The sequence below is a fragment of the Haliotis asinina genome, chromosome 6 (genome assembly GCF_037392515.1).
Source record: "Haliotis asinina isolate JCU_RB_2024 chromosome 6, JCU_Hal_asi_v2, whole genome shotgun sequence".
Classification (NCBI taxonomy): Eukaryota; Metazoa; Mollusca; class Gastropoda; order Lepetellida; family Haliotidae; genus Haliotis; species Haliotis asinina.
Genome location: NC_090285.1, coordinates 13,289,182 through 13,303,639, shown reverse-complemented (window position 1 = coordinate 13,303,639; position 14,458 = coordinate 13,289,182). Strand labels below are relative to the sequence as shown.

At 41.0% G+C, this 14,458-nt stretch overlaps 1 protein-coding gene across 1 annotated transcript in view; it reads left to right on the top strand.

Annotated features, from left to right (window-relative positions):
• LOC137287691 (cadherin-related tumor suppressor-like) overlaps window positions 1–9,099 on the top strand; it is a 51,604-nt gene extending 42,505 nt beyond the window's left edge. Inside the window, exons 38-43 of the mRNA XM_067820081.1 lie at window positions 112–396; window positions 1,325–1,578; window positions 2,723–2,896; window positions 3,722–3,977; window positions 4,466–4,759; window positions 8,532–9,099. Coding sequence (XP_067676182.1) covers window positions 112–396; window positions 1,325–1,578; window positions 2,723–2,896; window positions 3,722–3,977; window positions 4,466–4,759; window positions 8,532–9,028 — 1,760 coding nt within the window. The 3' untranslated portion in view covers window positions 9,029–9,099. The remainder of the gene's footprint in view (window positions 1–111; window positions 397–1,324; window positions 1,579–2,722; window positions 2,897–3,721; window positions 3,978–4,465; window positions 4,760–8,531) is intronic.
• Window positions 9,100–14,458: the final 5,359 nt, after the last annotated feature.

Here is a 14,458-nt window from a genome sequence, read left to right as displayed (position 1 = left end):
AGAACATATCAGTTGGCTTTATCCTGCTGAGAACACAATCCACTGTATGATCAATAGAGATACTCTTCAAATAGATGTGAAGTTTGTCACTCACTACAAATTTCGTTTCAGGTGAAATCTTTGTAACTGAATCCCCGAACCACGAGTCAATGATGGATGTGTACCATCTGGATATTAGAGCTCAGGACAATGGTGTTCCGCAGATGTCTGCAGATACTGTTGTCACTGTCAACGTCCCCATCAATCACCCACCCAGGATGTCGCTTCCCAAGTATGAGTTCCATCTGCCGGAGAACAATGCTGTTGATGCTGTTGTTGGGAGGGTGACTGCTGTAGACCCTGACATCCCTGCCGACCCCCATCACAAACTGACCTACTCCATTGATGATGCTAGTGGTAAGGTCGAGTAGTCTGATCTCAGAAGACCGCAGCAATGAATTAAATATCATATTCTTCAAAGACTTTTGATTCATGTAGAAATCACAGGTGACCTAGTTGCCAAAGGCACCAAAGTTATGACCCTTACTAGTGTGAGGATCTTATTATCATGGATTTGAATTCCCAGTTATCACTGATATTCATCCTTGGCATGGCATCATACCTTTGATCATGGCAAATGTCTAAGATCTTAAGGTTTTCTTCCAACATACTAGCAGAGGGGTTGCTTGGACATTACAGTATTTGCTCACAACACTGATGAGCTGAGTTTATTTCCCTTCATTGGTACAATGTGTGAATCCTGTTTTGGATGTGTTTTCCTGAAATATTGCTAAAATATTATTGCTAAACAAGATACTCACTCCATCCCACATGAATCAGTCTGCCAGCCATTTTGCAAGATATAATAGTAACACACTCCATCCATCCACATTCAGACTTGTTAGTGGTAAGGGGAGGAAACAATGCTCAAAGAAATGAGGCTTTTCTCCACAATATCATCCTCACTCAGACTCAGTGATTGCTGCTTTACATCACTTTCAGCAATATTCCAGCAATGTCATACTGAGGATCACTAGAAATAAGCTTTGTACATTGTACCCATGTTGAGAATCGGACCCGGGGTTTTGGTGCAACAGACAAACGGTTTAACCATTAGCTTACTCCCAACACTGGTGAGGATTAGTGTGTCATAATGTGTGACATGTCTTGGAGTGCGTCTGTAGAACCTTGCAATGTGAATTGTTGGCCTCATTATGAATCACTGGTTTACCTGTGGAGACTTAATTTATACTGGCTGATAGAAGTGTGATATTTAAGACTGGCATGAAACAACATTCATTTAGTTTGTAACTGTAACTAAAATGTGCATTATCCTTGTGTACAGGGTTGTTCAGCATTCGGCCCGACACTGGTGTCATCACAGCCAATGAGGTTCTGGACAGAGAGGTGACAGCAAGTGTTGTGTTCGATGTACAGGTCAAGGACAATGTGTACCCAGAAAACTCAGACACAGCCAATGTCAAGGTCATAATAATTGACCTCAATGACAACGCCCCTATGTTGACAGGAGGATCGTATTACCGTGGGGCTGTGTTCGAGGACAACAAGCGACCGCTAAGAGGCCAGATTGTGAAACTGGTTAGTGCTTTGGTTATACTATCATATGGTGCTCACAGCATCAATCATTGGTTTATCTGCTCCATTCCATGTTATCTACAGGCCACTGTCATATTGCTGGAAGTATTGTTCAGAATCACAGAAACTGAGGTGTTGAATAACAAACAAACATTCTTTGATGGACATTTACATAGAGTATAAATAAGATGTAATTTTTATTGCAGTGATTCTTTCTATTGTGGATATGTCATTATAGAGAAATACTGTTCAGTAAAACCTGGTTCAAGTGATCTTCACAATGCTTCAGGAGTAAAACTGTCCCCAGTATCAGTTATCACGTACTAATGGCAAGCAAGGATAAGTTGAGCAGTGACCTGACAATTGACCTGTATTAGCATGTAAGAGTACTACCCACTGGTGCTTGCCGTTGTGAGTTAAAGGAGCCCCAGGTCTTCTGCAATCAAGTGCAGTGCAAAGGATGAAGTGACCTTCTAAGAGTCCAGTGAGCAAGGCATTTGCAGCTACACATGGATTCAATTTCATCATCAATCACTGCATGTGCACTAGACTCAATCTGCTGTACCTTTCACAAACCAAATGAGTTTGCTCATTGCTCATTGCTGTGCACTCAGTGCCTAAGTCATGTAAAAATGTTCTTTCCATCTGTCCAACTTATCCTTGTTTGCCAGTTCACAAGATTACTCCTCTTTGCTCCTCACCAATCATCTTCTCTCTGCCCCCCCTCCAATCAGCATCTCTCTTGTAAATTCCAATCAAATTCTCTTCCCTTTGCTCCACTCCAAGCAACTTCTCTTCTCTTTGATCCACAATCACCATCTCTCAGGCCCAGGAAAGAAAACTTCATTTCTCCACTCTACTCCAAGCAACTTCTCACCATCAACTCGATTCAAGTTCACTGCTTTGCTCCAATTAGCACTGCTGCACTTCGCACCTTTAAGCTACACTACAATCCAATCATCTTCTCTTTACTATACTCCATTTGATATCTCTCCATCAACTCATTTCCTTTCCGCTCTGCTCCACACTCCTCTTAATTCTGCTCCATTCCACTGTACACCGATGGGTTGAACATACTGAAGTACTTATATTGAGATCTGTTTGTTTGGAACAGCGGTGTGGGAACTGGTTTGTTCTTGTCTTCCAGGACAGGAACATAACTGTGATAGACCGTGATGCGACAGACGTTCACCGCGACTTTGTTGTAGAACTGGAGGGTTACGCCAGCAGGTTCTTTCTGTACAACCCAGCCACAGGTCAGCTGTCAGTGAGAACACCTGGTTCCATAGACCGAGAGTTCAATGAGGCATATGAAATGAAGGTAAGTTGAGTGTGGCAGGGTTTTACCAAGACTCACAAATGTGGGGATAATGAGGACCCTAATTATTTGTTGTAAGGGTTAGGGGTGGGTGATAATACCATTTAACCGGTACATGGCAGTTCAAACTTTGCAATATGATATATTGAGGTACGCTTTTCGTGAAATGGTTCGCCTGATATGATCAATAATTTCCATGACCCTGACCTTTAATTTTCGTAATGTTGTCAAAAATACTAATAACATTTGTGTCTCCTTTATATTACTATTCATTAATACTTTTGAGATTATTCATTGGTTATCTAATTGCATTTGCTAGACTTTTAAGTCATTTAAATAAAAAAAAGATTGTACCGTCACTCGTGGGGAGAAACAACCAAAATGGTGGACGCTGCTGCAGACTCTTTTTTTAACATTCAAACATGAAAGTGACGTCTTCAGTTTAGACATATTTTCTATTCATTCTCTTGTACAATCATATTAGAGTCTTGATAGTGGCTTGTGGCATTATTTCAAAACATGTGTTATCCTTTCACAATATATTGCAATACATCACATATTGCAATATGCCATCACGTAGCACAATATATTGCTATACGAGAATGTTGGCAATACCCAACCCTAGTAAGGGTCCTTGCAGGCAAGGTGAAGGTCCTGTGAAAAAACAGTCTAAAGAACTGTATGTTTTGATAATTTCTTTAGAGCCTTAAATGCATTATTGATCATATGACTGGTCCATGATAAGTGTAAGTTCAATAATCTTGAACATCTAATCAGCCCTTCACTTACCTTCCCATTACTATAGCATCTTGATGACTTCTTCCCCAGATTGTGGCCAGAGATCGCAGCTTCAGCTGGCTGTCGTCCACTGCTACACTACGCATAGATGTTGCCGATAGTAACGACAATTACCCAGAATTTCTTGAGACAAGCTTCACCTTCACTCTACCCTCTGTAGTCAATGCTGGCGACATTGCTGGGAAGGTTGTTGCCAGGGACATCGATGCCACGGAACCCAACAACAAGATCCTCTATCTTCTTCAGGACAACCCTCTTGGAAAGTTTAAGCTTGATATTAACACAGGTGGGAAGTTTTGACAGCTAAATCACTTACATGCAAGGAATTGTGTCATGGGTCATGGTAAGAAATGTGTGTTGTGTTCCTTACTTTATTTTTAGCTGTATACATCAAATCGTAAACACTTGAAAAATAATAATGCAAGAAAATGTTGAATGTGCTTGATGCTTTTGTATTTTGTTTAATATCGCCCCCAGGGACATCGATGGCACAAAGCCCAACAAGATCATGTATCCTCTACCCTTTTTAGACTGTAATTAATTAAAACTGGAATAGACAATCCAGTGTTTGACATCATGAGTGTCGATCTTCAAAGTTGGGATACAGTGAGATGATTTGTTTGAGTGGCATTCATAAGATTTTATGGATGATCAATGTTTTTATTCTGACAACAGCAACATTTCCATACGCTTGAAAACGCTTTTAGCGCTACAATCACTTTATGGAATGGGGCCAGAGGCAGTAAATGTTTAACTGTTTAAAATACATTCCAGGAGACCTAATACTGCTGCCAAGTTTTTTCTCCAAACCTCGCAAGGATGTGTACAGGGTGACAGTGGAGGCTAGAGACCTTGGCTACCCCTCGCGCAAAGCTCAGACCAATGTCATTGTCAGAGCACCCTACTTTGACTTCAACGACCATCCTCCCGATTTCAAAGGGGAGACAATGTTTGTAACGCGGGAGGAGATTCCCATTGGAGCAGTTGTTGGCCGCTTGAATGTTGTGGATGAAGACAAGGAGGGGAGCAGTGCTGTGACGCTGGAATTACTTCACACTGGCATCGCAGGTGGGCAGGATATGTTTGTTTGTTGGTGCATGCCACTTTAGAGTTCAACAGGACTTGTTTGTTTTTGTGTTTGTTGGTGCTACATGTAGCAACACATATAACAGTACTTGCTTGGCATACTTCATCACATGTTAACAGGATGTGTGCGTCTGGTTGAGTTTTTAATGATAATAATAATGAATAGCATTTATGTAGCTCTGATCCCCGAAAGGATTCTTTGTGCATTTCTTTCACAAAATTTGGATGGAAAAGTACACATTAAAGGAAAGTTTGTTTAAAGAAGAATGTTTTTAAACCAGTGTTGAATGAGAACTTAGAGAAGGGGAATTCATTTGGGAAGCATTCCAAACTGAGGGTGCACTGTATTTGAAAGAGCGCTGTTCTGCTGACTTTAAGTTGTACTTTAGGATCTCACTGGAAGAGTGAAGAGTTTGCCTTGTAAGAAGAGAGCTCTCAGGGCAGGTATGGGGGTAGTAAACCATCACAGTGGCGAAACACAAGTGTTGTGATCTTGTATTTGCATCTATGAGTGATAGGCAGCCAATTTAGATCCTGCAGCATTGGAGTTACACGATTGTCTACTTCTGTCTCTTCATCAGTAGATGAGCTGCACTGTGCTGTACTTGCTTGAGACAAATGAGCTTGTCAAGAGGGAGACCAGGGAAAACTGAATTGCAGTAGTCCAGCCTTGCTGGTATAAAACAACTCACAAGACTGACAGCTGCATCATCAGTGAGATATGGTGTAATAGAAGCAATTCGGAGCATCTTGAGAAAGCAGGCATGTGACACACTGCTAACGTGGTTATGGAGAGTTAGTGATCGATCTGAGTTTACCACCATTTACTTCACACAAGGTTGGAAGGGAATGTCACTCTCTCCTACAACAGCTCACACATCTTTCCTGAGTTTGAGATAGTTAGGTGCACCAACTTGCAAAGTTCTGTTTTGTCTGTGTTCAATTTCAATTACTGAGCTGGATATCCATTCCAAAACATTGTCAATGCATGACTGCATGCCATGTTTGACAGCACCAAAACCATGAGAAGGACCACATTTAGACATTGTGGTGTCGTCTGCATATTTCTCAAATTCACAGTGATGGGAAGAGATGACATTATTTCCATCCGTTTTAATAGAATTGAGTGGTCCAGCTTATCAAACAACATGCTTAGATCTAATAGAGCCATCAAAGAGACTTGTCTTTCATCAGTGTTTAGTAGTAGGTTGTTGACAACACTAAGTACAGCCGTTTCGGGGCTATGATTCTGCCTAGATTGATGAATTTCCTCAAGGCTTGCAGCACTGCCAACAATTGTCTCTGAACAACTTTTTCTAGTAATTTTTGCAGTACCTACTAAGGCAGATTCGACACAGGATGGAAATTCTTCATATAGTTTGTGTCCACTCCAGCCTTCTTCAGATGGGATATAACAACTGCCTCCTTGAATTTTCATGGAACAAAGCCAGTAGAGAGAGACTTGTTGACCATAGCAATTATCACAGGAGCCAATCCAGCAATGTGTTGCTTTGTGATAAAGGATGAAACCAGCCAATAAGTGGATTGATGAGTCTCCTCAAGCCCTGCAGCACTAAGATGTGCCAACAATTATCACAGAACAACTTGCTCTAGTAACTTTTTGTTGCACCAAGAAAATGCAGATTCGACACAGAACAGAAACTCTTCATATTGTTTGTGTCCAGTCCAGCCTTCTTCAGAATCAGACTGGGTATAACAACTGCCTCCTTGAATTTTTGTGGAACAAAGCCAGTAGAGAGAGACTTGTCGACCATAGCAGTTATCACAGGAGCCAATTCAGCAATATGTTGCTTTGTGATAAAGGCTGGAATTGAGTCTAAACTACAGCTTTTGTTAGGTGACTGCAAAACGATATCATGAGCTGTACTCTCCGAAACGAGTTCAAAGTTTGAAAGCACATGGCCTTCATATCTTGAAGACGTTGGTGGGTTGGCTGGAGATGAGTCAAGGTCTTCCCATAATCAACTTATTTTGTCCGAAAAATAATCACAGAATCGCTCAATATATGGAAGATCAGATTTTGGAAATTTATTGTATAGAGGTTATTGGGTAGTCTTCCTCTATTCTATTCTATTAATTCATTACTGACAGAGAAGAGTTTCTTTGGTGGGTTTTTTTGTGCAGTTGCATACTTCATCTAAAGTGCATCATTTCACAGGGAGAGGTTCGAAATCTCAGCGTCCCAGATATGGAACTCACTCCCATTTGAAGTAAGAAGTCCCCTAAGTTTGAATCATTCAAGTCTCTACTGAAAACTCATTTGTTTAAAGTCTTCCACTGTTAGACTGTGTGTATTCCCAGGAAAGTTCATTGGTCACAAGTGCTTTTGAGCAGTTGATTATACCGGAAACATGCACTAAAACAAGTGTATATTATTTACTTTGTAAGCAAGAAGTCCCCTAAGTTTGAATCATTCAAGTCTCTACTGAAAACTCATTTGTTTAAAGTCTGCCACTGTTAGACTGTGTGTATTCCCAGGAAAGTTCATTGGTCACAAGTGCTTTTGAGCAGTTGATTATACCGGAAACATGCACTAAAACAAGTGTATATTATTTACTTTGTAAGCAAGAAGTCCCCTAAGTTTGAATCATTCAAGTCTCTACTGAAAACTCATTTGTTTAAAGTCTGCCACTGTTAGACTGTGTGTATTCCCAGGAAAGTTCATTGGTCATTAGTGCTTTTGAGCAGTTGATTATACCGGAAACATGCACTAAAACAAGTGTATATTATTTACTTTGTAAGCAATGTTGATAAATAGCCTGAAGGTAGAGCATTTGTTCATCACACCGTAAACACAAGTTTAATTCCCTTCAGTTGTAACCTGTATTTTTGGATGGAATATTTAAGAACTGACCTGAATTGTATTTGTAGAGTGTAAAAACCAAATTTTACCTTTGTAAATATGCTTACTTGTCTGTTGATAATAATGTTTCTCTTATGTTAATAATACTCCTACTTTTCTGTTAAAAGGTTTCTGTGTTGATAGATCTGTTACTCATCCAGTGTTCGTGAATTGTGTCTGACCCCCTGACAAATCCGGCAGATTTGCCAATGGTCAGACAGAAGTCCCCAACCTGCTTTCCTCAGTGTCTGACTGAATATATCAGAATATCTGAAGTTGTTATTTGTGGCATGTGACACTTGTTCACTGTTTATAATGTTTGTCATTATATAATGTTAATAATTTCAATGCCAATTATGAGAAATGTTAAATCTGAAATGTGTGTTTAATTTTATTCTGTGGGTCCTGTGAATTTTCAGTGGGTCAGACACATGTCTAAAACTTACAGAACCCAATGTCCTTTTACTTTGAAACACCATTCGTGAACACTGCTCATCCGTTAATAAAACATTGCCTGTTCCATGAATAGTACTACATCACTTCTGTTGAAGTGTTTTCTGTCCATTAATGAAGCTGTTTCTCATCTGTTGATGTTGCTGTTCCTGTGTTGATTCTCAACAGTGATTCTCATCTGTCAAAGATAGTGTTTCTTATCTGTTGATGTTGCTGTTCCTGTGTTGATTCTCAACAGTGATTCTCATCTGTCAAAGATAGTGTTTCTTATCTGTTGATAATAGTTAATGTTAATTGTGTTAATGACACAAATTCTCAACTGTCAAAGATCATGATTCTTATCTGTTGATAACAGTGTCCATATCTGTTACAGAAACATATTCACATCTGTCCAGGATAATGATTCTACATCTGTTAATGATACTATTCCTCTTGCAGTGCCTTTCAAGGTGGAAGCAGATGGATCCATTACATGTTCAGAGCGTATAGATCGAGACCATGGACCCAAATATTACACCTTCAAAGTCCGTGCCACAGACAATGGAACACCTCCATTCAACGTTACCAGAGACATTAGTGTTATTGTTGACGACATCAACGACAACCCACCTAAATTTCCTCTGCCAAAATATAAGCATATGGTGTCAGATATCTTCCCACCTCGAACAGTTGTGGCAACACCCTTTGCATTTGACAATGTGGATGAGACAGACTCTGTGTACCATTACACAATGAAGGGAGATAATCTGGGATATTTTCATATCAATGAAAAAACAGGAGTGGTTGTTACCACAGATATGGCCTCGACCCTTGACCCACAGACTATAACATACCAGATTGAGGCAGTTGATCTGTATAATAAATCACTCAAGGCTGTAACTGAGCTTGAAATTCAGGTGATTGAATCCTTGACACCATCTAATTCGACCTGTTAATTGTCTGACAGTGTGGTAATTGATGAGGCAATTAACCGATTAGTGGGGTGAATAAAATAATGCTTTTGTGATCAACATTGTTTGTATTCTTCTAGACAAGTTCACAGAAAGAGTCTGAATTGTAGTCCAGTGGACAGAGTGAGTGAGTTAGGTTTAAAGACACTTTTCGAAACAGTCCAGCAATATCATGGTAGGAACACAGACATGGACTTCACACAGACTGGGTAACTGAACCCGAGTGTTCTGTATGATTAGCAAACACTTTTACCTCAAAGTTACTCCACCGCCCCTGCACATTTGCCTGAAGAACAGAAGGCCTGTATTACCGAATTCCTTCTAAGAAAAAATGGATCAAAGGACTTACCTGCTTGTAGTCAATATACTCTGGAATTTGTTTCAAACTTTCCATGTCATCAGTTGAGAGACCTCCCTGGGCAGACCATCCTGGATATCTTCAGGATGTACCTTCCGATAAGTCTCCACGATACCCAGGATGCATCTACGGCTCAGCCCGATAAATTTGTCACCTGTCTTGGCTGGCGTTTTATCCAATCAGGCGTGTATGCTGGCAAGTTGAGCGACCTAATCACAACTCACTTTCGCTGTTTAAATTATCTAACCGACTAAACTTAGCAACACAAACCACGCAGAGATCGTATGAAAGACGTAGAAGGAGTTCATGCCTATATTTTCTTAAAGAATCGGACCTATCAGTTTGTCTGTATGATTACCCCCACATATGAGTTGCACTGGGAATAAACCTTCGCAGCTGCGATCGCTGTTTTTGTTGACACTGACAAGCTCGGTTGTAACTGCGGCTTACAGCTGACTGGCTACTGTGAGAATGCGGTGCCAGCAAAAGGAGGTAATGCAATTATCGGGCCGACCATTCCGAGATGCATCCAGGGTATAGTGGAGATTTATCGGAACCAGGGATAATCTACAACAGGGATAGGTCACTCGCTTGCTTTCTTTACCATTTGTACTAATTAACGTCATGCTCCAGCGCACGCAGTGACTTGGCTCGTTCCCAGCGCAACTTCAGCTGTGTTTAACAGAACTTCAGCCTGTTTATTGTATCCGTCGGAATGATCTAATGAATGCATTATCGTAAAAAGTCAGAGCAAGAATTATATGTGAATGAATGAAAGAATAAGTATGAAAGAAAGAAGTACGTATGTGAATAAATGAAAGAATAAATGATACACCGCGGCCTTCCCTCCCCAAACATCTTACAGAACGCATGTTAAAGTATCGCGAGAACACGTGTTAACATCAGCTGTCTTTTTTTAAAAATCTGCTGATAAAATTTGTGACATTTTCGTTTACATTAATAATTAATTCAGATATCTTATTGCATATGTTGACATTAACAAAACGTTAACTGACACTGTCACACAGCCCTCAAAAAGTGTAAGACTGTCACAAAGCATTGTAAACACCTTTCCAGTTTTCCACTTTCTCAAGCATCAGAAGCATCCATGGCGGATCAGATCAGATTGGCGCTATGTCATATTTTTCAACCATCACATACATCCTAACATTTTTTATAGGTTATGAAACTATCACTATTACTTGCAAACGTATTTCACAAGAATAGTGTATTCCCCTCAATTGAATTAAAGGTTGTGTGAAAGATGTTTTTCAAGTAATAACTAGAAACACTCAAACAACGGCGTGTAGTATTTCAATGGCGGAACAGATCAGATCAGCGATATTTCACATTTTTCGCACACATCAAATACACCCTAACATATTCTTTTTTAGGTTATGAAAGTATCACTATTATTTGCAAACACATTTCACCTGATAGTATATTCCGACCCGTGAAGGTCCCGGGGTAGAATTTGCCTTCAGCAACCCATGCTTGCCACAAAAGGCAACTATGCTGGTCGTAAGAGGCGACTAACGGGATCAGGTGGTCAGCCTCGCTGACTTGGTGGACACACGTCATCGGTTCCCAATTGCGCAGATCGATGCTCATGTCATCACTGGATTGTCTCTTCCAGACTCGATTATTTACAGACCACCGCCATATAGCTGGAATATTGCTGAGTGTGGCGTAAAACTAAACTCACTCACTCACTCATAGTATATTCCCCTCATAAGAATTAAAGGCATATGTGAAAGATGTTTTTGAAGAAATATCTAGAAACACTCATACAACCGCGTGTCGTATTTCAATACACCTTAACAATTTTTTAAGGTCATTAAACTATCGCCATTACTTGCAAATACCTTTCAAGTAAAGGCATGTTCCCTTCTAAAAATTAAACGAATGTGTGAAAAAAGTTTTTATCGGCACAATTTAGTCTATCTTAGCGGTGAATCGAAAATGGAAGCCAGTGAGCTGTAACGTACGTACTTCATCTTTACTACAAATCTATTGTCCTAATACTGACACTAATACCAATTACCTGACTTAAACTGAACCGACAAAAAGTTAACTGATCTTCTACATGTAAGATTTCAGTTGTCACAAAACTCACCAAACACCAACATCAGCTGTTGAAAATAAACCAGGCACAATCTTAAATACTCAGATCATACCCTATACTGGATACACTGGTTACTAGCTACACATCATTTACGAAGGACTCTTCGTTGGGAGCCTGGAAGACATTAAATGCTATACAGATGTTAAAGTATGCCAGTGAACTGTTCCGATCTGAAAACGTATGATGTCCCAGTTAGCCCCCATACTATTATTATGACGTCTAAGCCTCTACCTAGCTTATATTTGAAATCCTATCTGTCCAAATGAAAAGTGACACACGTGTCTCAGAGCAATCATGCAATGCAGATAGGAACAAGGGCTTGTGCGGTAGTGCTGATTTCCAGCAATGCAACTACACGTTGTACAAAGCAAAGGCCACACAAGGAAATATTTTCGATGCCTTTTGTTTTCTTTGTACTCAAGACTGCAGCACAATATGACTGTTCAAGTAAACAGACTTCCTCTCAGAAGGCCATATACCACAGTTAGGCTCCCTGAATTTAATTATATATATATATATCCTTAATTACTATAACACGGAAGGTAAAGAGATTATACTACACCAAATCCGATTCCCTCATTTTAGAAGGACTCTTCGTAGGGAGCCTTCAGTGCAGGCAGAATCATCTGACGACTGTGATTGGATGATTTTTTGTGTCTATTAAAAGTGTATTCATTCACTGAATAAAACTGAGCATACTTTCTCAAGATTTAGTGCAGTCTTTTGTAACACAAGGACTTTGGCTGAATGTGTGTAGAGATGTTGTCAAGCAGTCGGTGTTTGCTGCGGAACTGGTGTTGGTGTGTTCAACTTCCATTACTGGGAAAAGGAATTGGTTAACTTGGTCAACATTTGTGTTTTTATCGTGGCTTTCAGGCCCTACTTTGCATAAATACATTTAATGCCCGTTAAGGACCTGCTGTCACCAAGAGGTGATACAAGGGTTGAGATTGTCAGTTCCACGGCCAGTGCCTGCTGTAAACTACCACCACGTACATGTTCCTGTGGAGACACACCTATACAATACATGTACACTAAGGTACACAGACGTTTTCAAGATCGCACTCCCTGTGAAGTTAAGTGTGAGGGTTTCTTTCAAAAGTACTAATAGCAGGGTTGAGATGATTTCCCTACATTTATTAATGTGTTATAGGCCAGGAAACCCAAATGTGTGTCCGGTGAGTGCACATGTCCTGAGTTTTTACTCTGCTCCTATTTTTCTGTATTTTTGTACCTGTAGCCAAATGTATACTTCGGGCGTCACAGCGAGCCCACGCCGTCTCTACTTCCACGATCGTGTCATGAGAGCTAACGGTGGCATCAATGCTTGGGGAAATGGGATGAGATTTCTTTCGTAGTAAAGAGGTGGATGATTTGCATGATTTGTGACTGCTGCACTACCTGAGCGTACGTTTATCTATTTAGGATATTTGACATTTGCAAATAAGAGAAAAGCAATGTGATTTTGAAATAAAGAGGCCTGAAGTTTATTTTGGACAATCTATCTGAAACTTGAAACACGCCACATCATATTAAGAATGAATAGGAAAATATATATAATTAGCCCCTCATAACCTTTTCCATTAAACATCTGGTATTTGTCATACATTGCTAAACATTCTTGACTTCAGTAGCGGTAGCACTGGACTCAGTACTTGCACTAGTGAAGCAATAGTCAAGCTTAACATTTATCGTTCATTTTATACATTCTCTCTCCATTCATTTTTTCAGTTATCCTCTGTATCTGCAATTGCATTGGATAAGCATGCAGCCTATATTGCTTCCCAACAGTGATCTGGCCACAGGGTGCCAGGTGAGGTCACAATCCACAGCTTGCTCTTATAATTATGCAGGAAGATATGCATAATATAGCCAGGCAAGCGACACCGTCCCATGCCAAATTACATAATAAAGATTCACTTTTCACGCTATATACTTGTAAAAAGTCTTGGTGGAATTTTAATTTCTAAAATCTTCCAGTGTGGGCATGTACATTCAGCATCCTGTTTTCCTGTACCACAAGTATATAAAGTTGTGGTGAGTCACAAAAGCGACATTCAGTTCGTTTGTTCTCTTGTGGATAAACGTAACAGGCAGGATGCGTATTCTTAACGTTGCAGTTGTTGTAGTCTTGGGTAAGTTTTCTCATCAGTTGACATCTCTCCTAACTAAAATTCCTAATGATCAAAGATATATAAGGCCATCGATGAGTTTCAAGTGGCTTTACAGTTATGATGACAAGGTTTTGATTGGGGAAGTGTTTACCATGGTCTAATGATGTATGGTGATTTGTAGCGAGATTTCGAATGGGTTATTAATCGTGTCATTTATGAGCACTTACATATTTGTCTGGTTACATTCTTCACAGTCTTCCTTGGCTCCGTCTTTGGTGGCCATGGTGGTGGTGGCCATGGAGGGGGAGGCCACGGTGGTGGTGGCCATGGCGGAGGAGGAGGCCACGGTGGTGGTGGTGGCCATGGCGGTGGAGGCCACGGTGGTGGTGGCCATGGTGGTGGAGGCCATGGAGGAGGTCATGGAGGTGGAGGCCATGGTGGTGGTCATGGAGGTGGTGGCCACGGTGGTGGTCATGGAGGTGGCGGCCATGGAGGTGGCGGCCATGGAGGAGGTGGTCATGGAGGAGGTGGCCATGGAGGAGGTGGTCATGGAGGAGGTGGCCATGGAGGTGGTGGTGGTCATGGAGGAGGACACCATGGTTGAAAGATCAAAGGATCATAATACTCACATCAAATGCTGGGGCACCCGTGGCGAGCCACCTCCTCGTGGTGGGTGCTGGGTAACGCTAAGTGCTCGCCAAACCCCCGTGTGGATCCGGGGGCATATTTGGTCCACCAACCCGTTTGCCGTGGGTTGCGGCCCTGTGTCGGTGGAGGACGGGAGTCTGGGGGTTGAGGGCACTGGGGGCCTGTGACCG